At 40.9% G+C, this 27,328-nt stretch overlaps 1 protein-coding gene across 1 annotated transcript in view; it reads right to left on the reverse strand.

Annotated features, from left to right (window-relative positions):
• Positions 1-27,328, reverse strand: part of ASIC3 (acid sensing ion channel subunit 3) — a 522,157-nt gene that overhangs the window by 234,710 nt on the left and 260,119 nt on the right. Inside the window, exons 6-7 of the mRNA XM_044066319.1 lie at positions 23,111-23,264; positions 19,053-19,144 (exon numbers count right to left, since the gene is read on the reverse strand). Coding sequence (XP_043922254.1) covers positions 19,053-19,144; positions 23,111-23,264 — 246 coding nt within the window. The remainder of the gene's footprint in view (positions 1-19,052; positions 19,145-23,110; positions 23,265-27,328) is intronic.

Consider the following 27,328-nt stretch of genomic DNA (forward strand, 5'->3'; position numbering starts at 1 on the left):
AATGTTGATGCAGTGTGTGCATGTATGCGGTAGCCCTAGGTGTTATCAATTTGCATGTGTGTATGCATGCACACAGTCCCACCTCATGGCTGCCATATACAGGTGTTTGTGGACAGCCACAGACTGTACCTGCCAGGTCATACAGATCACTGTCTGTGGCCATGGACACGGTACCTGTGCCTGGCAGGGGTGCTACGGACCGTATCAGGTACTAAGCCAGACTGGGTACTGTCATCAGAAGCAGGTGGTTGATGACTGGAGACAGGTCCCTGTTGGGACTGTCCAGAGCCACGTGCACGTAGTCTCCTGGGGCGGTCTGATGACAGCACAGACCCAGCATTGCTGGGGCTGCTGCTGGCACTATGGGAGTGGCCGCAGGCCTGTTGTTGTCCGCAACAGCTGCCAGCTACTGCTGTTGCTGGCATACAGTCACGTCGACACCTCAACCATCCACCATTGCCCTGACTCATGGACATGTAGTTGTGGAACAGATCTAATGTGTCCCCCCAACGTCTGTCAATGACCTCGGTGAAGTTACAGATGGCAGCCACAACATCACGCATACTGTCACTCATAGCTGTGTGACATGCTCTCAGCTCCCTCAGACCCTGTCTGGTGTACCGTTCCATACGTGACTGTGCCTGCATTACAGCCAGAAACATAGCTGAGGTTGAAAGACCTCTGTGGGCACGTCTGACAGGTGCGGTATGCCCACGGATGCTCCCACAAGAACCCCTGGACATCTGCCTGTGTGGTATCATGTCAGGACCCTGGCCAGGGCTGCTGTGTGGGGATGCATGTGCCACCAATACCACATTACCCTGGTCAATGCCCACTGTATCCTGTCCATCACCTAGGGACATTGGTGGCAAAGGATGTATTGGCAGGATGACTGTGTGCATTGATGGGGTTGACAGCTGTGTACTGTCAATTGGCTGACCAATGATGGACCCTGGCACACCTCCCTGTGCCATTACACAGGTATCATCATTATCACTATCCACAGCAGCTGATTCAGGTTCCCTGCTGCACAACACCAGAGCAGCACCAGAACCTGTGGGAGTAAGTCAGGAAACACAGTGTACAATGTGTACACAATGTCACCACTGATACACACATGCACACATGGGCACATGGGCACATGCACACATGCACACATGGGCACATGGGCACATGCACACATGCACACATGGGCACATGGGCACATGCACACATGCACACATGCACACATGCACACATGCACACATGCACACATGCACACATGCACAAATGCACACATGGGCACATGCACACATGCACACATGCGCACATGCACATATGCACACATGCACACTCCTCACTATATGGGATATCAACACACAGACACAAACACAGCTGCAATCAAACACACAGCACTACTGCTTCAGCCTATTATTACTATTAGTATCAAGAGTATTGAAAGTAATGTTATTACACACTCACCAGCATGGATAGGCTGCCTTGCTGTTACACCAGAGGGACCTGCAGAAATGAGACATTTATTGTCAGTGGGCACAACTGTGCCATTGATACTGTGAGTATGATACAGTTCAGTAGTGCAACAGTTAGCTTCCACAGGTCTGCTGCTGATATTGAGAATATCACTCTTGCACAATAATTACCAAGATTACAGCTACAAACCGAGGACACACCTCACACATGCATAAACTAACAGTGTACAGAACGGTCAACTATACACATGGCATGTTACCTGCATGCTCCGTGTCCTGCTGCTGGGTGGCTCCAGCCTCCATCATTACACATGTATGCTGCTGCTGTTGCTTAGGAGTAGTCCCTCCAGTCTGGTGAGGGGGGGATGTCTAGCCACCCCACCACCTGTGGCAAGCTGCTGCCTGTGGATATCCAAAGCACGCTGATGGGCATTTCTAATTAAGTCACTGCAGTGATGGTGTACCTGCTCATATGTCCGGTTATGTGTGCCTATGTCATTTACCCGATGGACCAGGTCTTGCCACAGTGCAGCCCTCTCCTGCTGGTTCTGGCTGGTGCGGGAAAAGAGTATTGCGAAATCCCGCACCAGGCTCTGGTGTATCTCTTCCTCCTCCGCAGAGGAGTACATAGGGTTTCACTGGTGAACCATAGCCCTGAAAAGGAGAAGGAAAATATGTCAGCAATATCTGTCAGCAAACTATGGCACACATAATACACATAATACTCGACTGCAGTGATATAACTTAAGCACCATATATAGCATCTGTCTGTCTATTGGGGGATACACATGTAAATGACCAGATATCAGTGCTCAGCCGACAACTGTGCAACAGTACCTGGCACACTCCATATGACAGACTAGTATGCTGCAGCAGTCAGCACACTGGTTCAGGTCCAATGCACAGCCTCACACTGGGGGTTTGTATCAAGGTACTGTATGGGGAACATTATCAACCCATGCACTGTTTGCAATGCACGTTACATATTTCACTGGTAATGCACACTACTCTTACTTGCCATAACCCTACCTACACCACAGTCACATACAGGGTAACACAGCACAACATATGGCAATGTAGTATGTGTTGATCGCAATACCTCACACATCTGTCTCTGGCCTCACACCAAGGACACACACTACCATGACAGACAGACAGTCATGGTGAGCAATCACACCATTACATAACATGCACCCAGTCACTGGCACACTCATTCCACCTCACATATCTGGTTTGCAATGGGTTCATGGGTGTGCATTGTGTCTTAGGTAAGTAGTATGCTATTGGCCCTGGGTCTACAGCAGCATACTGTTATGCTACCCTGCCCCTTGTGACACATGTGTTATGATCGTACCTGCTCCTTACAAACAGTTACACAGGGTGACTCATATGGCATATTACCTATCTGCATAACATTCAGCAGGGGTATGTCTGACATCTACTCATGGGGAGCCTTGCTTCTCAATTCTGTGTGGTTTACTCCAGGGTATGTCGTATCTGTGGGCAGGGACCTGTACCTCCACCATGTGCTCTATACTGCGGTGACAAGGACGACAGACATAGGTAATTTGGGTTGTGGATGTTGGAGGTGTTACCATGGTTGTTGGACAACTGTCATGGGTGTGACCTAACTATGTATATCCAGCAGTGGTAACCTCTATGTAGGTAGTCTGTGTGCACTCTGTGGTCTTGTCAGTCACTCTGCATAGGTAATGTGTTTGAGTGCATTGACACAGTTACTTGCGTATGTCTGTGTCCTTCTCCATATCTGTAGCTGTCATGGGAGGTACATACTGTGTAGGACATTGTGGGGGGTAGACGGGTACAGTGACCTACATGTCCATAGCTGACACACCATGTCCGCTGACACATTCCATGTACAGGTATTACAGGACTAGTGTGCCACTGTGTATATCAATGGGGAGCCTATTGTACACTTGCTGCCCCTGTTCCCCCCTGACACATGCAGTGGTGGGCAGGCATGCACATATGTGGTGGTTACTGGTGTCAGTTTTTTGGAATGGGGTATGGTACTCCAGTATCCACACTGGTGTTCACTCCATGCCTTTGTCACCAGGCACCTGTTGCAATACATCTGCACACATGTGCCTCACTCAGTATATATATATATATATATGTATATGTATATATGTATATGTATATGTATATATATATATATATATATATATATATATATATATATATATATATATATATATATTGTGTGCTACGTGAACTCCAAGAGGAGCTAAACCCGTACATAAAATGCTATTTAACCATAACCTTACTACAGCATATGTACCTGGACACTGGCATACAGCAACAGTAGTCCCACTCCACAAAGGAGGCACCTCTACAGACCCTGGTAACTACCACCCCATAAGCCTAACCAGCCTGGTCTGCAACGCTATGGAAAGACTCATTATGGAACTCATACACAGAGACATTGGGGACTTACAGACACTTGATCCCACCCAGTTCGGCTTTGTAAAGGGCAGATCCTGCCTTTTGAACCTGGTTGACCTTTTCAAAACAGTCACTAGAGCCATTGACGAGGGCACAGCAGTCCATACAGCCTACCTGGACTTGGCTAAAGCTTTCGACACAATACCCCACTCTGGCATCATAGACATGCTCAACAGCTTAAATGTAAATCCATATGTCACAAGATGGGTTGCAAACCGGCTAACGGATAGAAACCATAAAGTCAAAATCACTGGTGCCATGTCAGACTCAGAGCCAGTCACAAGTGGTGTCCCATAGGGCGTTGTCCTGGGACCCCTCATGTTTGGCATTTATTTCTCAGATGTGGAAGCAAACATGGGAGGGTAGTGGCTGACAATGTTCAAAGATGACTGCATACTAGGCGCCATAGTCGATACACCAGCTGACACATACATCCTACAGAAAGGCCTCACTGAAATGGACAACTGGTGCCGGAGTCATGGCCTTAAACTGCATGCCAAATAATGTATAGTCATACCCTTTGGGAAAGACAAATACCCACATATTATCACATAGACAGTAACCCACTGAGTACAGACAAAGCAATCAGAGACCTGGGGACACAAATCGATACTGACCTCTCATTTGACAACCACGTTGCCAAAGTGGTTGGATAGACTTCCTACCTTGCCCAGCTTATCATGAAGGGATTCACATCCAGATCAAAGGAGGTCATTGTACCCCTATACTCCTCCCTTATCAGGCCCATGAATGTGTACTATGCCCCATTTGGTATGTACCTCACCTGGCACTTGCAACAGCTAGGGAGACCCCATAAGTACCTCACCAAGAGGATCAAGGGTCTCCAACAAATGTCATATGCTGCCAGACTAAAGAAACTCCAGCTCTATTCCATAGCATACCGCCTACTTAGAGGTGATCTGTGCCTGACGTACAAGGCCATGTCCAATCAGGTATTGATGGACATGTTTGACCTCGTAAAATCCAAATCCATCAGAACCACAAGAACTACAGATTTAAACCGCAGCACAAATATGAATAGGGCGTCTGTAGGGACAGATCCATAACTCAGAGGCTTCCAATACTCTGGAACAGAATCCCAGTTCATGTTAGGCAGAGACCCTCACTGACTCTCTTCATGTGAATTCTTGACGAGTGGATGGGAGATCATAGGTTTACACCAGGGGTCATCTCTGTGTCACTACTAGAAAGAGGTACAGTAAACTAATGCTATTATGTAAGGGGGTCTTCACTGTGTCACTACTATACAGAGGCACAGTTTTCTAAATCTATTCTGTACACTGTCTGCAGATAGCCTAGTACTAAACTATGACACTGTGAAACTATATATGTCTATGTATTTCTACATCCCTCTTTATCTATGTATACATATATGCATATTATATATATATATATATATATATATATATATATATATATATATATATATATATATATACATACATATCTCGATATACATATGTATACACATAATATATATATATATATATATATATATATATATATATATATATATATATATATACTCCTTTTTAGTTCCACATATGTATACACACAGTAACGTACTGATGAACATCCATTACTGTACAACCTACTTGTACATAGGTTCATAGGTTTATACTAGGCTATCTGCCCTAAGGCATTTATAAGCCTAGCCCAAATTTCTGTGGCTTACGCCACCCCTTATATGAAAAAATACTGTGCCCATTAGTTTGTTGTGCCTCTGTCCAGCAGTGACACAGAGATGATTCCCGGGGTAAACCTACGATCTCCCATCCACAGGTCTAGATTTCTCTTGAACAGAGTCAGCGAGGTGCTCTGCATCACATGGACCGGGATTTTATTCCACAGCATAGGGAGTCTCTGAGTGATAAATCTATCCCTCCAGCACGTCCTATTTATATCCGTGCTAAGGTTTAAGTCGCTTGCTCTAGTGGTTTTGGTGGATTTGGATTTTTTGAGGTGGAGCATGTCCATTAATTCCGGGTTGGACATGGCCTTGTATGTCAGGCACATGTCACCTCTGAGCAGATGGTATGAGACTGAATAGAGCTGGAGTTTCTTCAATCTGGCAGCATATGACAGATTTTGGAGTCCCTTTATCCTTTTGGTGAGGAACTTTTGGGGTTTCTCCAATTGCTGCAGATGTCGGGTGAGATACATCCCGAATGGGGCATTGTACTCGATCATTGGTCTGATAAGTGAAGAGTACAGGGGAACAATAACCTCACTAGATCTGGATGTGAATCCCTTCATGATCAGGTGGGCAATGTAGAAGGTCTTTCTAACAACTTTAGCAATGTGAGTGTCAAAAGAAAGGCCACTGTCAACCTGGGTCCCCAGGTCCCTGATAACCTCTTCTGTGCTTAGTGGATTGCCACCTATATGGTAGCTTGGGGTTACCTTGTTTTTCCCGAAGGGTATGACTATACATTTTTGGCTTAACTTCAGGCCATGGCTCTGGCACCAGCTATCTGTTTCCGTGAGTCCCTTCTGAAGGATATCCGTGTCTGATGCACTTTCCACTATGGCCCAGTTTGCAGTCGTCTGCAAACTTTGTCAGCCAAAGTCCTCCTATGTTGGCCTGTACTTCTGAGAAGTAGATGCCAAACAATAGGGGCCAAGGACCGAGCCCTGTGGGACACCACTTGTGACCGGCTTGGAGTCTGACACAGCGCCAGCAACTCTAACCCTGTGGGTTCTGTCCTTAAGCCAGTTTGCAACCCATCTTGTGACATATGGGTTTACATTTACGCTGGTAAGTTTTTCTACAATACCCGAGTGGGGTATTGTGTCAAAGCCTTTGCAAGGTCAAGGTAGGCTGTATGGACTGCCTTTCCCTCATCAATGGCCTTGGTGACTGTTTCGAAGAAGTCGACCAAGTTCAAAAGGCATGATCTTCCCTTGACAAAGCCAAACTGGGTCGGGTCCAATGTCTGCAAGTCCCCTATATCTTTGTTTATGAGCTCCATTATGATCCTCTCCATAGCTTTGCAGACTAGACTTGTTAAGCTTATGGGGCGGTAATTACCAGGGTCCGTAGAGGCGCCGCCTTTGTGGAGTGGGACAACAGTTGCCATACGCCACTCCTTGGGCACGTATCTTGTGGTAAGGCTGAGATTAAACAGCTGCCTTATGTGCAGGTTTAATTCCTCATTTAGCTCGTGTAGCACACAGCCGGGGACACCATCCGGTCCCATTGATACATTGCACTACAACCTACATTGCTATGTGGACATAGCTACCTTCACATACATATGTATGTAGAGCCTTCAGTGACAGTTGCAGTATGTCCCCGGCCCTATGCACATCTTCATATACATAGATACAGACTAATAACACATCTGGAGGGTTCACAGTATGTAGACTACTATATTAGTACTTTACATTACCTGTGTTTGTTGCAGCTGTTTGCGTAGGCTTGCAGTTACTTCGCCTGCTGTCAACTTGTTTGTTTTGTTGTTACTTTTCTTTTAATTTTTTTATTTCTTTCTTTCTCTTTCTCTTTCTCTTTCTCTTTCTCTTTCTCTTTCTCTCTCTCTGTCTCTCTCTCTCTCTCTCTCTCTGTCTCTACCTCCAGAGGGTGCAATGAAAGTATTGCATGTGTGGACTGGGAGTACAGGATGCTTTTGTAGGTATCTGCACATGTCCATGTGATGGCCTCTGCACCAGTTGTTAGCCAGCATTTACTAATTGCATGCAGCCTGTTGTGCAGTGATTGCAGTTCTCACTGTGATTTCAGGACAGTGCTATAAAAAGGTCTGTTAGGTAGGCGTAGCCCTTTCAGATTATCAGGGTGGGGACCATGCTGGTTTGCTGTGGACACTGTTCTGTGAGTGTAAGGGTTGGTATGTCTCTCATATTTCAGGCTGTGTTGTAGACACTGCAATGCATGTTGTTCTGTAAGCTGAGTATTCCTTCCTCCAGTGTCCTCTTCTCCGTGTGTATGTAAACTGACACCTACGACTAGTAATACTGTGTATATGGGTGTGTGTGCTTTCCTGTGGGGATTGTGGTGTAACTGGTATATAGCAGTGGCTCTTGCAATCTGTTGCTATGGCTTTAATATTTGCCCATTTACATTCACTCCTTGTATGCCTGCTAGGTGTCTTTCCTGTAATGTGTTGCTATGGCTTTCCTATTTTCCATTTACATTCACAGCTTGTAATGCTTGCTATATCTGTTTGGGCAGCAATTCCCTATGTGTTTGTTGTGGTAGGGTGTTACTGCATGCAGTGTGGTCTGGCCATGGTGTGGGCCTTGACACTTACAAGGGTATTTGATCATGCTGCTGAGCAGGCCTCAGATACTGTCAGGTGCATCTTTTATCAGCCTCATGGAATGGTACATATCAGTGGGATACTCCAATGAAATATTCTGATATTCTGCAGTTGTGACTGTGGGTTATTTCGAGCATATGTATTACTACACCATTTGTGACGTGCAAGTGGTGCATACTTTCAGTAATTCATAGTTACCATTGCATGTGTAGTAACACCTTTCTGCCTACTGTTAGTACATTTCACAGGGTGTCAGTGGGGCACAGTTGAAATTTGTTTTCACATCAGGGACATCCCTGTAACTCAGTCACAGTTGCTATGTCTGGGCTCTTAACTATTCAACTATGGCAGTGTTTATCCTGCTCTGAGTATGTGTGTGGCTTGCCAGGTCCTACTGTGACATTATTACCTACTAGCTACCAACTAGCATGGCTGTTTCTCATCACACAGTACTATTTTACAAATCCACTAGATTTGACAGTAAATATACATGACAGGCTTTGTGTACTAGACTTGCTATATTCCCTTTACATTAATTCCTACTATTTTATGATATATTTCTTTCAGCACAATGTTCTTGTATAGCAGTCATGGCTTAGTGGTAAGTCATGCAGACTAGTGTTTCCAAGGTCCTGGGTTTGAGACTGATTTTATTTTGCTGCTGAGAAAACTACAGGTCTTGTCATTCAGAGTGACTAAGGCACTTTTAAGCAGTTGTAAGCGGGTTAGCGCTGGTTTGGGCGGAGGTCACGCATGCGCACTGCCACTTAGCTTCGCGTACACACGCTTAGCTAAGCGCACAGAAGCGCACTCCTGCTTACTACTGCTTAAAAGTGCTTACTCTTGCGCACACCTGCGCTATTTTCTTTTAAAGAAAAGAAAATGGGGAGATAGGAAAGTGGTGAAAAAGGGGGCACAAAGTGGGTAGGACAGTAGGAAAACAAGCTCGGGTTTTGCAGGAGGGATGTAGGAAAGGCCCATAGCTGCCCATTTCTTCGTCAGCAACAGCTGTGCATATGTTTGTAATTTGGTGTGAAATTTGAAACCTTCCACCCCTGAGAGAGGTGTGAGGACAACAATATTTGTTGTACAGCCAATTGTAATTGACAGTTTACATGTCCAGCAGACATGTGTGCAAAATGGGCAGCTATGTATGGGGCGTAATTTTTTTGTGGGTACAGAGTGCCCTTTTTTTTTTTTTTTTTTTAGGTGAGAGTGGTATGTCGGGTACAGGAAGTCAGTATAGCTGGGGAGGTAGGTAGGGGAGGTTAACAGACAAGACAAACAAGACGCATACAGGGGTGGTGTATGACACATGTGGGGGGGTTACACAATTGACGGGGACGGATGTTTGGATACCTCGAGCCCATGAGCCCACAGATGGCAACAGTGGAACTGAGATCCCCACCCATGGGCAGTTGCCACTGTGCCTTCACTGCCCAGGATGGGGCTGTGCTGGGGGCTGTGTAGGATGGGCAGCAGGCACGCCCGTGAGTTGTGCCACCTGTGCCTCAAGCTAGCGTAGGGGCCCAAGCACATCATGCCTGATCTCCCTACACACCACAGTCCGGACTCTACGGAGGGTGAGTGGATGTTCTCCTCCGGCCATACTTGCAGAGGGGGGACGAGCCCCATCCCCTGCAGCGCTTCCACCCGCAGGTGGCACAGGGCCACCGGAGGAGGGTCCAGCCTGGGCACTACTGCCAGGTGCACTCGCCAGCTGAGGTGGGAGAGGTGTGTCCGCTGGAACCCACCTTCCCTGTCGTCCTATGTTTTGCATTATTTAATGACAGTTTAGGTTAGTAATGTGCAATACCATTCACAATTAGTTGTAACAGCATGCATTAGTATTCCCATTAACCAAACACCCATAAATTCAAGCCATTGAACAGCAAGCATAACACATGCATAATTTGAACAACAATACACAATCCAACAACATGCAGGGTTGATTGATGGCAACAGGCCATCAGGTTTGGATGTATGAACAGGGCACATGCATCAACATACATGCAAATATGTATGAACCAACAGGACAAATGTCCAGGGGAGTTAATTGTGAATACACATACCCATTTCATGTGGAATGGATTATTTGCGGTTATAGGGTAGGGTGAAGAAATATTTCATTAACAACTTCAAATACCTATACATATGCTGTACATTTCTACTAGCTGCAGATATATACACACTACAGGTCTGACTACAGTTTCCTATGTGTAAACTTATGCATGTTGGTGATAGGAATGTTACTGCTACATTAATATACATTTCATTTTTATTCATACACATTCATATCTGGCTCTGTTCAGCTACAGCATCCTGCTACATTTGCTTTATATGGCTCTAGACAACTGTGGATGTTTGGTATTTCATACAACCATACTATCTGCATATTGCAAACTGACAGCAACATATCCAAATTGTGGGACACACATTCCAGCTTCAGTACTTTATTCCACACATTTCGCTGTTTGGTTGTGCCTGTCACATTCATTTCATTCTGTACTGACTGCAGTATACTTTATTCAGGAGTTATTACAACTTTATTGGTGGATTCATACCTCTTTCTCACACTCTCACTTGTTTTATTTTTACAATTCAGGATGGTACTTAATTCTAGGCTTTATTGACATGTTTTACTTGGTTATAACAATCCTTTCTAACAGTCTCACTTGTGTCATCTTTCAGAATTTAAATGGGGATATATTCCACACGTGTTTTACTCAGCTTGTGTAGCTGTAATTTTCAGCCTGCTGCAGGTTATGTATTATTATATTACAGGTGGAACATCTTTATTTCAGACTTGTTTCATTTTTATTTTTGGATTACAGGCTGCATCACACTTATGTAATCACACAGTACTAGCAGAATCTCTCTTACACTGTTACTTGCACTTTATATTAATAGGTGACTACACTGCACTCTTTTGCAAGCTGTCATACTTATATTTGTTAACAGTTACAGGGAGAGAATTACTAACCTGCCTGGTGGTGCAACTGCACAAGCCTATCGGCATAGGCTCAACGATTCGTGGAATGGACACCTGCAGCTGCAATATAAATGAAGTAATATTGGAATACACATCTCCATAATATCAGCTAGGTTAACTTTCTACATAAATAATTACATGTAACTTACTCAGTAGTGGGGCGTTGGGCATTTGCTGGGCCTCCTGGATCCAACGGTTCAGTTGGTCCTGCTTCCATCTCTTCAGGTCCGCATGGTGGTGATGGACCTGTTCACCAGTCCTTGGTATTCCTGTGGCACTGATGAGATCATGTGCCAACCGGTCCCACCCCTCAGCCTTGTATGCTCCCCACAGGACCTGGCCCTGCATGAGTTGGGCCTCATGATCATGGATGAGGAGTCAAACAATATATTTGGACTCCTTAATGCCCCACCTCTGTGCTCAGAAGCAACTACCCTCTCCTACACCTGCCATCCTGACTGCAAATTGGTTCCACAATCAGTTATGCTGTGTATTCCTGCCTATGGGGCTTACATATGCTGTTTTTCCCGCACTTATCTGTGATTGGCCATTTTGGATATGTATCCGCTTCACAAAACCTGCTTTGTCATGCTTCTCTTTCCATTCATTCCTATATATATGCTATTACTGCATTTCTAAAAGCAACTGTCATGGCTTAGTGGTTCAGTACTTTGACTATGGTGCATGGTATCCTGAGTTCGAGCCTGGCCATTGCTTTTTATATTTTATGACTGTCTACACAGGCTAGGAGGTGTGTCTGTGTAAAGGCAGTTTTGATACAGCTTGTTCAACGTTGCCCGCCGGTTAGCTTGTTGGCGCGGTGCGCAGCTCCGCGCAAACGGGTTACGCTGGTTTACGCGTCATTTGGCTGTCAGCAAGCATATTACGCTCAGCTCAGCTATGGGCACACAGTTTCAGCGTGTTAACATGCTGCTCAACCCCAGGCACTCATTTTACACCTGTTAAACCACTGCTCACCTACGGGCAGATATACTCAGCTTGTTAGAGTGTAGCTCAGCTATAGGCACTTCTGACATTTGTTTTTTTTTTTTTATTATCACACATTTCTTCATAATACATGGCCCATTTCATTACATTTTATATAAAAATAATTTTATACATGTACATATATGTCAGGGAATTGTTTCGTGCTTATTTCACTAAAAATAAAAATTGATGTTGTGGGGGCTCGACCCATGACTGCCTCCTCTTCAGCCGACGTCTCTACCACTACGCTATTGCTTCTTGGCTTACTTTGCATATTTAGATCTTATATGCTTTTCCACTGACTGCTAACTGTGGCTAGGCGGCGGGCACGCCCGCGCAAACGAGCGCACTCACGGGCAAACAACTTTAAAAATGATAAAAAAAAAAAATAACATGTTCATTTTTACATTTTATGTTTATAGTCTGTGGGGGCATGTGTTGTGTTGTGTTTATTGACATTTATGCGGACTATGTCATGGGGGTTTACTTTCGGGACTGTTACTCTTCTGGGGGTGTGTCTGTTTGCAGGGCTCGCCCTACGGACACGCTCCCTACTTTCTTACACGGGCCGTGTTAGCCTTGGGTGTGAGTCAGCATGCCCTCATGAATATGCATGGCATGCTGACATCACACCGTTTAACTGCAGCCTCTGTGTAAGACTTGTAACTCTTACACGGAGGCTTTGTGAATCCTGCCTAATGTTTAATTAATAAAGAGAAGCAATTGTAATTCTGCTCTCAGCTTCTGAGTTTTTTTATTTTACTTACCCCCGATCTAATTTATCCACCAAGACATTTATGTGCACCTCTGCATTAATCTGAATGATCTTTCTATATTAATTTATTAGTCTTAAACTTGATCTGTTTTGGAGCATCATCATAATTAACCAATGCCTTTTTACCCAGAGTACTAGTTAATCCTTCTAATACTTCTATGGAGTCATTTCTTTTAACACAAATGCTCCCTTGTAAATTGGTGCTATTTTTCTTACTATATGCCTCATGATTTTCACCTGTGCTAAATAAATCAATCACTATAAGAACACTTGATCCAACAATACCCTTTGCTTTTTTAATCCACTCAGTAGTATAATTCCAAATCAATTTCCATGCCAAGAGGTCCTCCACAATTAACATTAGCTCTTTCCCCCCTCTAGAGTTGCATGTAAGCTCAATATGTGACTGTAGTAGAAACATAGATTTCTACAAATGTCTCATTTATCTAGCTTAAAGTACATACCACAACCAGCACACTCACTCAAGTAACCTGCTTCTTTTAGATTATTTAAAGAAAAAATACTGAAGATATCCAAACCACAATTTAAAACACAGACTTTATTATAAAATATTGATAAATAACACAGTAAAAAGCATCTTTAAAACAGAAAAACAGAACAGCCCAGTAATGACATAGCCACTTATACTAATTCTTTGTATCTCAGTAACATCAACATATATAAAAAAGTTAAAACCCAAAATTTAGTATATATGTTCTTTTTTTCCACATTTGTTCTTTTTCTTTTCTATTTTCTTTATTTCTTTTTTTTTATATATCGGATACACTGGGGTCACTATGCTGTTTTGAACATTTTGTTACTTTAAAAACAACAGTACTAAAAAAAATCAGCAGAGACTGTGGTGTTGTGAAGATAAAGATTCTGTGATGTTACCTCAACCAGTTAACAGTATGTTCTTTAAAAACAGTGGGTTCTGTGTATCCAAAACCCTAAATGAAATCAATAAAACGTTAACAACATTTTGCCTTTAAAGTTAACATCACGTTGCTTTTATTGGTTTTATAAGTATGCACAATACGTGACATGTTTTAATCCTGCTATTCTCAAGACTAGTTAACAAAAGCTTTCTTTAGCTTGTCTTGGAGCATTTCAAAATGCAAACAATAAAATTGCAAAGACAAAGATAAATGATCTATGACATACTTTGCAAGTTGTATGAACAAAAAGCAAATCCTTTCCCCTTCCAGTTGCACCACCCCAGACCTCCTCACCCTCCATGCGAGCTGCCTCACATCTTGTGCTATAACTAATCCCTTTACTGTCACTCATGATCCCTTCGTGCAGGCTCTGTCTAATGTTTTTCCCTCCTAGCTTCCTCTCATCTTAATCCCCTTGGCCTCTACTCCTCGTGTTTCTCTTTCATTCCTCTCCACCTCTTTCTGTTGATCCCTTTTCTGCTTTGCCACCATATCAGGTGACATTTTCTTGTCCCCTTTATCCTCTGTGTGTCTCATCAGGCTGAGTGACCACTCCTACCCACTGAAGTCCAGCTCTCTCTGTAGTGTTGGCTCCTGCATGATCATCATTGACTTTGCCTTCCTTTCATTTATTTGTTTATTTATTTATTTGTTTTTTATTTGTTAACTGGGATGGATCACTGATCCACATGGATCTTTTCCAGATTTAGTATCAATTATCACTTCTGTATAGCTTTCATCTTCATCACTCTTGAATCAGGGACAAGGTCAAAAATTATGTGGGACAAAGGCTGGAATCAGATGGTCTTATTCCATGGCACATGAAGAACGTTAATGGAAATTTTTCCTTTAGGTAAAGTATTTGACACCTCATTACAAAATCTTGCTAGGCTTGAGTTGCACCCCTGTTTAGTTAATGTTTGTCACAATGATATGGCACATATAATAGATGCCAATAAACCTGCTTTACTAACTATTCTTCACAAAATATCATTTCTTATGTTGGATATGATAATGGATGATCATTATAGTAAGAAAAAAGTATTTACATGGTTGTTTGTCAATTATATAAACTGTATGAGCATTGGAAGTCTAAACAGGAAACTTGTTTAAATCTAAAATTCAAGGATGATCACTGGATTGATGCTTTAGAAGAGTTAAATTATGCCATATGTTAATGCATAATAGATCAAACCAGTGCTCATCCTTGAATTATGTATGAGGTATACGTTTCGTACATGAGAATGTACTTAATGATCTTTTCATATCCTCTGAAATATTGGCATTGTGACCAGGACATGGCAGAATTAAGCCACTACTGGTACTTTTGTAAACAAGTTTCCCTTTGGTTGGATTGTACCATGACAATTTTATTGGAATGTTGGAATGTTAAATGAAAGAAAGATTTTTTTCACTTGCATAAAGTCAAAAACCATGTCTTAGCTGCATTAATTATTAAAGTATTCTAAAACAGAAAGGATTACCTTTGTCAGATTTTCTAGAAAAGTATTGGTATCTGTATTGATAATGCATTGATATAGCTTTATCCCTTTTTCCCCTAAAGTATAAATGTTTATGGGACATGTGAACATTTCCTCATGTCATATATACAAGGCACACATGCCCTTCCACTCTCTTCAATTATTATGTTTTTTATATAATTCAGTCAGCACTTTTCTTTTCAATATTTATTTTTTTTTTCTGCATTCCAATATTTCATCATATTTTACATATTTGCTTATGAAAATATATCTGTCTGTCTAATAACCAGAAGACCCACTCCTAAAGCTATTCAACTTGAGCTTAGCAACTGGCTTTGCCCTTGATATATGGTGCACAGCTGTTGTGATTCAACTTCAGAAGGGTGGCCCTACCTCTGACCCCAGAAATTGCACACTCATTAGTCTGACGAGTTTCATATACAAAGCCCTGGAACCTATCATAGCAGACCTGATTAATTATGATATCCAAAATCTTTTCAGACTTGACCCTATGCGGTTTGGTTTTGTCAAGAGTATATCTTGTCTGATGAATTTAGTAAACTTCTTTGAGAGGGTTAATTAAGTCATGGACAGTGGGCACACTGTTCATGCAGTGTCTCTTGAGCTTGCCACGGCATTTAATACCATATCATATGGAAACATAGCAAACAAGCAACATGCACACCAAACTGATATTTATCTAGTTATATGGATAGCAAATTGGCTGAAGGGCCGAACCCAAACAGTGTGAGTGGTGGGTGCATCTTCAGTTTGGCATCTACTTCTCAGATCTCCAAATTACAAATGGTGATCTCTGGTCGACCAAGTTTGCTGATGACTGTTAACTGGGTGTCATCCTCAAGTCTCCTTTAAACACACAGGTTGTCCAACAAAAGCTGTGGCACAAGCTGTAAATACACTGAGTAGGAAGAAAAAGCAGAGGTGCTGGGGGGTTTAAATCTTCAGTAAGAATATTGTTGCTTATGGTGTCAGATAAAGTACTGACACACAGTTTGGGATATGAATTGAATACCCTAAGTCTGTGTGATAAATGCAGAATATGCTACCAATAGTCTTTGTGTATTGCTGTTAGCAATATTTTCTCCATTGGGAGGGTGGCCTAATGGTTAAGGTGTTTGCCTTACAAACACAAGGTGCAGGATTTGAGTCTCACAACAAATAATTGGCTAGGCCTAAAATGGCTCGCAAGGGCAGTTAGCCTAGTACTAACCTATGAACTACTGTACAAAAAAAAAAAAAGACTCAAATTAAATGCCAAAAAGAGTAAAATGTTTTCATTTGGTAAGCAATCCCTTACTCAAGCTTATGGTATAGATGATACCGCCTTTCAAAATGAGAATGTAATAACTGACCTTAGAAAATGTTTGGATGATTCCATATCTTTTGACCATTATGCTGCCCCACTTACAGCAAAAGGTATGTCTTCAAGATGAAAACAGGACCTTGCTCCTTATATTCCATGCTGATTAGGCATATTGTAGAATATAGCCATCCATTTGGGATGTACCTTACTAGACATATCAAACAACTGGAAAGACCCTAGAGGTTCCTAACTAAAAAGCCTGAACTACCAGAAGCTCTATCCTTGTGTTCAGTATTCCATAGACTTCTTACAGGTGATCTGTGCCTCGCTTATCCGGCCATTAGTGATCCTGTAGTCCAAGACCTCTTATAACTTCATAAATCAAACAGTGCTACAAATACTAGGACTAGTGATATAAATCTGCTACAAAATGAAATAAGACAGTAGAGAGAGAGATTCATTACACAGTGTCTACCCCGCTCAGGAACACACTTCCTCCCCAGATTAAGCAGAGTGAGTTGCTATCAGCCTTCAAAAGGGAGCCAAATAATGTGCTGGATATTCATAAATTCACCCATGGCATGACTGATCTGTCCATCCTTTTGAAGAAAGGTAAGGTCTAAAGGGTGGGTACTGGCTGGCCGTAAATAACCACTTGACATGGTTGCCTTGTATTTCCTATGATCCTCTGATCCTATTGTGTTTCTTTTTGATTTTTTCTGATGTACAATAATTTATCTATGACTGGTTAACTTGCAGTTATTTTCCATTTTCAAAATGCAAAGCGCTACCAGTTCTGCTATGGAATGGCTAATTCTGAACTCACTTGCCTTCCATATACTTCACAACAGATATTGCCCACCCCTTAAAAAAAGGCTGATTAAAAAGGAATGCTGACAATCATAGAGAATCTGATATCTTAACTTTAGCTAGGCCCTCTTTTAGCCTCTCTGCCACAGAGAAGTCTCTTTCAAAATTTTCATCTGCTGGCAGAACAACATCAAAGAATAAATCAAGGATAACAGAGATCTTAAGCTTTTCAGAAATAAGTTAATAACCCACTTACAGGTAGACAATAAAGGCAGTTACTTTTAGAGGTGAGATGTAACCTTTATGCCATTAGTACTTGAATACTTTATAGTTAAGATTTCCTCCTTTATGACTTTTTATTGTGGTAGGCATTTCCCACTTATTGATTCCACACTGCCATTGTAATCCAATTCACACACTTTCATGTCTTGCAAGACGTTTATATTCTTCAGTTGGACAATCTTTTGCACTTAGGGCCTTCTCCATCAAACTGCCCTGAAAGTGTTTTTCCCAGTTTTTGTACTGTCAAATGTGGGCCTGTAAATCTCATAGACTGCTGTTGTTATACTGTATCACATCATTCAGTGTTTTACATCACCATACATTCTTAACTTACTTGTTATGTTCATGTTAAGGGATTGTACCATGTGCAAGTTGTTAGTGGGTGTGATCGGCACCTCAGAAGGGCTGTCAAGCAGGAGTGAGTGTAGAACTGATATTCAGGAACTGGAGCAAGTTGTCAAGCAGTTTTGAGGACTTTTTTTCCTTTTTTTTGGGGGGGCTCCTGAACTTGCAAAAAGACCTAGGTACAGCTCTGCTTTATCTTATATTATTTCAGACATATTTATGGTATTGCTTTGTTACATTTATTGACTTTAGGACCACTCATTATTTCAGTATTGTTACATATTTACATTCCATTTTTGCAGCATATCTACTTTAATGTTTATGTCAATGGTATATTCCTTTTTCCATCATTTCTTTTATATAGATGCACTATTTTTTTATTTGTAATGCTATAGTTCACTGTTTATTGTGTCTGTGCTTGCAGTTCACATACCCAGTTAATAAAACAAATATATATATATATATATATATATATATATATATATATATATATATATATATATAGACAGATTGACAGACAGATAGATAGGTGTGTAATAGTAAGCAGCAAGACCTATAAACCAGTACAAAGTATTAGTATTGCTTAAATGCTGAGTACCGTAGGAACCAAAACTGCAGGAAAAAGGCAAGATCAACTCATATACACAGGCTGTCCATAGGAAGATTATAACCATACCATAGTAAGGATATATATTCAAATTGATTCAGTCCTTACTTCATTATTGATCATTAATGCCCACACATACAGGTACTTGGTACTTCAATTATGTAAATAAAATGTGGGATAACATTTCTTTTAGATTGGCAGGCGATAACGTATCATCTTCTTCAGACTATGAATAACTTTCATGGTGCTACTGTATGGATACCTGCAGTACTCACCTAGCAAGCCTGCTACTTCATATGCCTTCTTTTGTTCGATTGTTTCATAGTTGAGGGCCTCGAAGAATATATCTAAAACCAGGACATTCTCACTAGATGAAGAAACAAATACAAATGAACAAGAAAAAAGTATGCTGTTAGCAATTTTTATCAGAAGCACATTATTTATCAATAGATATGCAGTCTTTAAGACAGATTACTATGAAATAAATTAGCTATTCCATGATGCAGAACTGATAATTGTGTTTTCACTGACTGCGGTTTAATCTGTCAGATTTAATTTCTTGTTTCTACATGTCCTTATGACATTTTAAAGAAACACACTTTCCCTGCTTGTAAGTAATTCATAACTGCAAAACTGAACTGAACAGAAATTATCATGCAGTTAAATTCATTCATTAGAATACACTATTAGCTGACACATTTTATATGGCTGGTTTGTGATATGGAAATTTAAAAAAAGGGGTCAAAAGAACTGGCAGATAGTTATTAAATGCAACCCCTCATAAGCTGCATAAAGACTTTGCGAGCAGACAAAACTGTCAACTTTCTTCAGTCATAAGTTTGACAGCTGTGTGATGGCTTTAATGATTGGTGTTATGTAAAGGGAAGCTGTAGCCCAAAGATTTTATCTGCCTATGAATGTATATTTCTGTGCAGTGTCAGAACACTACAATATTGTTTCTAGAACTAATATGATGAAAAACATAAGAGACACAGTCTGCAACCTGCAAAATCATTACAGCCATGAATACTGGATTTCTGAATGTTAACTGTTGCCATATAATTTTGAAAATCACACATAGACGGGTGAGACAACCACATTATATATCAAACACTCACATGCAGACATTATGTTCATATGTGTATGTACATGCATGCATATATACAGTATATAGACTAATGACTTGGTAGAGCATAATATTTCTTTTGAGAATCCACCCCCCCCCCAGAAATTTCTTATTGCCTGTATAGACAAACTCAAGGGTCTTGAGTACAGTCCGTCCTACAATCAGTCTTTTACTAAATCCAAGCATAGTAGTGTTTGATACCTGCATATTATGTTGCAGTCTGACAGGATTCCCGTACTTAGGAAAAGGTTGCCAAATGTAATCATGCTAGAACACTGAATGATAAAATCATCTTTGAATGTCTTATTTACATAGATTAATTCACCCCAAAAATTGTGAGAGGCCAGACTGTACAGTTTCTATTCCCTGCATCTGTCTAACCAAATGGAATTACACAGACCTTTAACAAGTAAACAGCTATGTATGTCTTAATGTTTTTAGATCTGTTTATGTATATGGGAATATTGGATGATCAAAGCAAATTTCATCACCTTAACTACCAAGATAATGAGCAGTAGACCATTATCTCTCTGTTTATGGACCTCTTATACTTTATAATAGTACTTTCAATCATTCTGGCTTTTGTACAGGTGTCATTTATATATAGGTGTCAAATAATAACTTTTGCTCAGTTATAATATGCAGATTTTTATAGGTCTGTAGTTGTTGAAGATTAAGATACACCAGAGAACATTTTTTTACATTATTTATTCTAAGCCAAGTTGCTATCACTTGTTCATGCTAATATAGATGTTGCTTAGGGCTTCCAGTAAACTGCTTGTGACAATATCGGATGAAAAGATTTTACCCAGTATTTTCTATAAAGTAAGATGCTATGGAATAAAGCTCTTTGGGTATAAAGGCTGGCGGGTGGGGTAGTTTCAACTGAATAATGTACCCCACATTGAGTTTTCCTTTTTCTCAGCATTCATTTATTACAAGCCAAAATGTTAGGTTTTGCCACCTAGAAATCCAGTTTATTAGGGTTGCCTTTCTAATAAGGTTTTCTAATTTTTTCATGCAACTTATGGTGGTCATGCACTTAAAAGCACCCCACAATATAAATAAATAGGATCTAGTTATAGGCCTCTGTCCACTGCACAGATATTACCTGTGTTCAAACATGGAAAGAGGTGACACGTGTAATTGTCATGTATGCATTAGCTAAATTGTGTTAGACTCAAGGATCGATTCATAAACACCTGTACTAAGTGTAAACTGTTATGAGTGAATAGAAGACACAAGCATAACTCCCACCTTCTTCATCCTAATTTTAGTTTTCCTACTGAGTTTTTTGCAGCTTTAAATATCAAGGGGGATTCATTAAGGTTACCACAAAGTGTAGACTATGTGTACAGTTAGAATAACCTTCTGAGTGAACAGACAGCACAGAAAATGTGGTAGGGATGTTCTTGAATACAGATCGTGTACACTTAGTATAGGCGTTCTGTTCACAAATCTGTCCCTGAGAGTTTGAATTTTATGAGGTCAGTTCATTGAGAAATATTCCATTTGTTTTCGAGAGTTTAACAGAATATGTGAGTCTGTTGTTGATTGCTTCTAATTATTTATTGGGATTGCAATATTTTATGTCAGGCCTTCAGAATTTGGGCTTTCCCAAGACTTGCACTCTGCAGATGTTTAGCAAATGATCTGCATTTTGAAGTTTAAGTTATTTTAAGTCCAGTTATTCACAGCTTCCAGACCTGCCAAATCAATGATTTTTTTTTAAGATTTTAAAAATGTCATGAAATTATTTTTGTAGATATTATGTAAGAATAGGTTTCTGGAATATGAATTAAGAATTGCAGTGTCAGTAGGGATAACTGAGAATTTGTTTGCGAAGAATCATTCAAGGATTTTGGGGATATCAGTTTAAAGCGTACAGCAATTAACACAACCCTTAACAACTGTTATGCCTACATTGCCTTTCCTGTCAATTACTGTTTATATACTTACAAAAGGATTTTTATTACCTTTTGTGTCAGTAGCCAGATATTGTTCAAGTCAAGCCTGAAATCTTTTTCTAGCCTGGTTTTCTTTACTATGATCTTAAACGTTTAATGTGTGTGTGTGTGTGTGTGTGTGTGTGTGTGTGTGTGTGTGTGTGTGTGTGTGTATGTGTGTCTACTTTCCAGGCAGCAAGTACAAGATTGGCATAGGACGGAGCCATTTTCGAACTGATGCCCATTGAAATCTGCTCCAATCACCACTCTCTCAGCCTTGGGTACACTCTCCACCACTTCATCCAGCTTGCTCCAAAAGTTTTCTTTCTCATCCATCACACACCCAACTTGCGGAGCATATGCACTAACAACATTCATCACCCATCAATTTTCAGCTTCATAAACATCACCTTGTCTGACACTCTTTTCTTCTCCAAAACACTCTTGACATACTGTTCCTTCAGGACAACCCCCTACCCCATTTCTCCTCCCATCCACACCATGGTAGAACAATTTGAGCCCACCTCTGATACATCTGGCCTTACTTCCCTTCCATCTGGTCTCTTGCATGCAAAATATGTCAACCTGCCTTCTCTCCATCTTATCTGCTAGTTCTCTCCCTTTACCACTCATACTGCCAACATTCAAAGTTCCTACCGTCCCTTCCACTTTCCTGCTCTCTTCCTGCCTCTGGTCATGCCTTCCTCCTCTCCTTCTCCTTTGGTCAACAGTAGCCCAATTTCCACTAGCGCACTGTTGGCTAACAGTACTGGAGGTGGTCGTTTTTAACCTGGGCCTTAACCGATCTAGTATGGAAATCTGTATTGTTGTCCACATATTTGATCTGGTAAAAATTTCACACAGGATGCCCTTCCTGACTTAACCCTCCCCATTATCCAGACTTGAGACCAGCATGAAGAAATACACTGTCTTGTTCATCCCCCAGTGGCTGTGGTTATTTGTACAGAGAGAGATGTCACTGAAAGGCTTACTCATTTTCTCATGTTTTATTATTCCCATGTTATTCTTCTGGCACATGCTTGCTTGATACTGAAATTTTATCAAGACTTATATGAAATAAATTAAGCAGGAGATAAAGTGGAAGTGAGAGCAGTTTCAACAACAAAATGGTGCTGCTGGTAATATTCAGAAGTCATGTAGTCATTAATCAAGCAATAAGGTACTAACAAATGTAATTCTAATAGAGCAGTACTTCAGGGGATGCAGACTTTTGGATCTTTAAGTGGGGTTTAATACTTACGCAATGTACTGTTCTGTCTTGTTAAACTTCTTGGCAAGGTACTTGGCAGAAGCCTTGCTTGGTATCTTTACCATGGATAGCTCCTTACCATATCGGGTCATGCTACATGGGGTGTCACACACACAGAAGTTGTTGTCCTGTTCCACCAAGAAATCTAGGTATGGTATAAAACAACATTCAGTCAAAAAGAATGTACCAAAAAGACAGCACTGAAACTAGCAAGAAATTAAACTGTAAAATCCAAGTTGCTTCAACTATTAAAATAATTATTTTTAAGAGTTCTTTTATTTCATATATTATTCATATAATAATGCTTGGTAGGATGCACAAGATTATGTAATATAATATAATATACAAATTGAAAAAGCTATAAAATTCACACAAACACTCATACACACACACACACACACACACACACACACACACACACACACACACACACACACACGCGCACACACACACACACACACACACACACACTTTAAGGATGTACACTAAATTCTAGGTTTCAGCACACATCCATAAGCTTTCTTCAAACTAGATGGATGGTCTAACTGGATTTTGATGATCTGAGGTAGAGATCAGATTTTCTTCTGTAGGTGAGCAAAATCTGGATGAATAAGTAGTCTCAATCCAATGAAACAATAAATACCAAGGTTAAAGACTACATACTTCTGTCTCAGTATTGTTCCTACATCTTTCTGTTTTTCCTTCCTGGGAAAAGCTTACTAATAAGAATGTAAATTGAGCAGACTTTATAGTAATCATTTATATTTCTTGTGCTTAAACTATGTTTGGAAGAAGCAGAAAATAACAGTACATATTTCTCCACATTACATATCCTTCCACTATTACTTCACACAACCAAAATGTATTTTGATAAAAAGATAAATTTTTTCAGAGTCTCTGATGTTTTTGCAGTATTCATTATGACATTTACAATACAACTAGAATTCACATAATTGTTTGCACTCTGAAACATTGATTATGAAGAGTAGACTTCAGAATTTTCAGAAGCTAATGTCAGCAGAAATTATAGCAAGGAAATGAAAAATGAAGTGACAAGGCAGCCATTTTCCAGTTGTGCCCAAAATGAGTCTACCAATGATAACCTTCTAATTTCTGGCTACCAGACAGACACATTTCCCTCACAGGTGCCTCATTCAAGTCGACCCAGTATCCCTTAACATCCCTTTACAAAACATTTCCTTATTTGCTGCCAAGTAGGTCTCACACTGCTGAGAAAGCATGCACCTGTGCAGTCTTACACCTTTGTAAAGCTGTATTATGTATTTTCCAACATTATCTTGCTGATAACCCTTGCATGTGATCAGTTGCATAGTATTCTAACAGCTGAGTGTTATCTGCTATGCCTGTGGGAAGGATAACATCAGCAGAGGTGCAATGATCCATGCATCGGGTCTCCAGGTTATGTCAAAGCTTGTTTATTAACAGCGGTGCTTGTTTCTTGATCAGGTACACTAGCTCTAGCTTGGCCTTTCCTTAAGAAAAAAAAAAAATCTAAATCCTAAAATTAATGCATTAACTTCAGTTAACCAAACAGTTGCATATGAGGTACTTTTCCTTGCATGATGTTCTCCATCACTAAAATGACCAAAACATGTGTGCTGCAGACCTGAACAGAAAAATAATTAAATTTTCCCTGGTTGATATATTAAAAGTAAGTGAAAAGAGTGTCAAGGCCCCTCAGAGTCTTTTCACAGGAATCTGTACTGTACAATTCACTAGCTAAACAACACTGATGCTGTACTTATGGAGTATGGTATGTTTAGTACAAGGTGTAATACTGCCAATTATTACATTTATGGGCATTTTCAGACAGTTTTGATTCAACTTGTTATTGGAGAACTGTGTAAGAGGAACTACACCACTCTTACAACTGTTTCAGTCAGCCTTATGCTAGAGACACTCCATGTCTAAAGTACCAAGGACAAAGTACCATATTATATTCTAGCAAACTACAGGCCACCTTCTATGTCCCATGAAACCCATAGCTCATAGTTAGACCTATTGGAGTCAATCACCATTCAATCAAATGCCATACTCATGGGGGACTTTAATTATCCCTCTATAAACTGGGTATCCTACATGAACCCAGATTTGCAGGTACAGAGACTCATAGTCTTTGTAAATACAAACACCCTGGACCATGTAGTGTATATGCCTACCAGAGGTACACATATATTAGACCTGGTACTTACAACCATGGGAAGAACTGGCCAAATGTGCTGCAAATACCCACTTCAGAACCATAACTATATAACACTAAAAAACCTAAATTGGTTAGAACTACCCCGTCAACTGGGGACCCAAGTTGATAGCAATCTCTCGTTTGACAACCACGTGGCCAAAGTGGTTAGAAGAACATTTTATATAGCCCACCTAATCATGAAGGGATTCACATCTAGATCAGGGGAGGTCATTGTGCCTCTTTACTCATCCCTTATCAGGCCCATAATTGAGTACAATGCCCCTTTTGGGATGTACCTTACCAGACACCTGCAGCAACTGGAAAGACCCCAAAAGTACCTCACCAAGAGGATCAAAGGGCTCAAACAGATGCCATATGCTGCCCAGTTAAAAAAACTCCAGCTCTACTCAGTGGCATACCGCCTGCTCAGAGGCGATCTGTGCCTGACGTATAAAGCCATGTCCAACCCAGAATTAATGGACATGCTGCACCTCAGAAAATCCAAATCCCATTGAGCTACACGCTCGAGAGACTTGAACCTCAGCACTGAAATAAATAGGACATGCTGGAGGGACAGATGCATAACCCAGAGGCTCCCTTCACTCTGGAATAAAATCCCAGTCCAGGTTAGGCAGAGTCCCTCATTGACTCTCTTCAAGAGGAATCTGGATGAGTGGATGGGAGATCGTAGGTTTACCCCGGGTATCACTTCTGTGTCACTGTTAGACAGAGGCACAGTATACTAACCTCAAAAAAGGGCATAGCAAAATTAATTTATAATGGGTGGGGAAAGCCAAACACACTCTGGCTAGGCTTATAAATGCCCTAGGGCAGATAGCCTAGTATGAACCTATGAACCTATGAACCTATGAACTAACATATACACAGCATCTTACCTCCTATAAAATTATCCACCTGCTTGTCCAGCACTAAATACCATTCTACACAACTATGCTCCAAATTGGTCAATATGATTTAATGACCAAAAACTCCTCTCTGTCCACAAAGCTATGAAATCTTCTGGGCACGATCTGTACTCATAGCATGTTGCTAGGGCCTGGAACTCCTTACTGTTATTTATCAGGTCAGTACCCTCCCTCCAGTCTCAAAGACTTCCTAGCCAACATGTGGCTCTGTTCCTGCTCAACCCCAGGATAAAATATATCCCTAAATATGAGCAAGTACCTATTCATACCTTATGCCTCCTTACTCTCCCGTTTTCACTCACATCCTTATTTCAGTCTATTTCTCTCACCTGACTCTCTTTCTAAATATGTCATAACCCTGTTTTTTGCTCTCACTTCATATTGCAATTTATTGCAATTGCTTCAACTTTACCACCCCAACCCAGCCACCCCCCTGGAAATGCCATTTAACATAACCCCTCCAACTATCAGTGGGGAGCATGTCTTAAAGGTATTTTCTGAAGCCTAGAATACAGCTACAGTGTAACTATTCAACCACAGCCTCCACACAGGCTTCATGTCATGCAAATGGAGGACAGAAACGATTATTTCTTCTACGCAAGAGTTGGCCATCACTGGATCCCAGGAACTACAGATCCTCTAGTCTGACCAATCTCATATGCAAAGTCCTGGAAAGAATTATCATGGAAATGATTAACAATAACAAAGGAAACCTTCAGACAATGGACCCAAACCAGTTTGGATTAGTCAAAGGCAGGTCATGTCTACTGAACTTGGTGGACTTCTATGAGAAGGTCACCAAGGCTATTTGATGAGGGCAAAACAGTACACACTGCCTACCGTGACCTAGCTAAGGCATTTAATACAATGGCCAATAAAGGATTTCCTGATCACAAAAAGATAATATACATATCATTTATTCCACAACACTTTTTAGCTCTTTCGTTTCCTGACCGGAAACTTCATCAAAATAAGTTCATTAATTATACATACAGTTTAAATACTAATCCCTAGCACCTCATTGGACTAAAAACCACAGTATCACATATACATAATTGTTTCTTAAAACTACACACCTAA

Source organism: Protopterus annectens, chromosome 3.part1, assembly GCF_019279795.1.
Source record: "Protopterus annectens isolate FY-2018-M chromosome 3.part1, PAN1.0, whole genome shotgun sequence".
NCBI classification, from domain to species: domain Eukaryota; kingdom Metazoa; phylum Chordata; order Ceratodontiformes; family Protopteridae; genus Protopterus; species Protopterus annectens.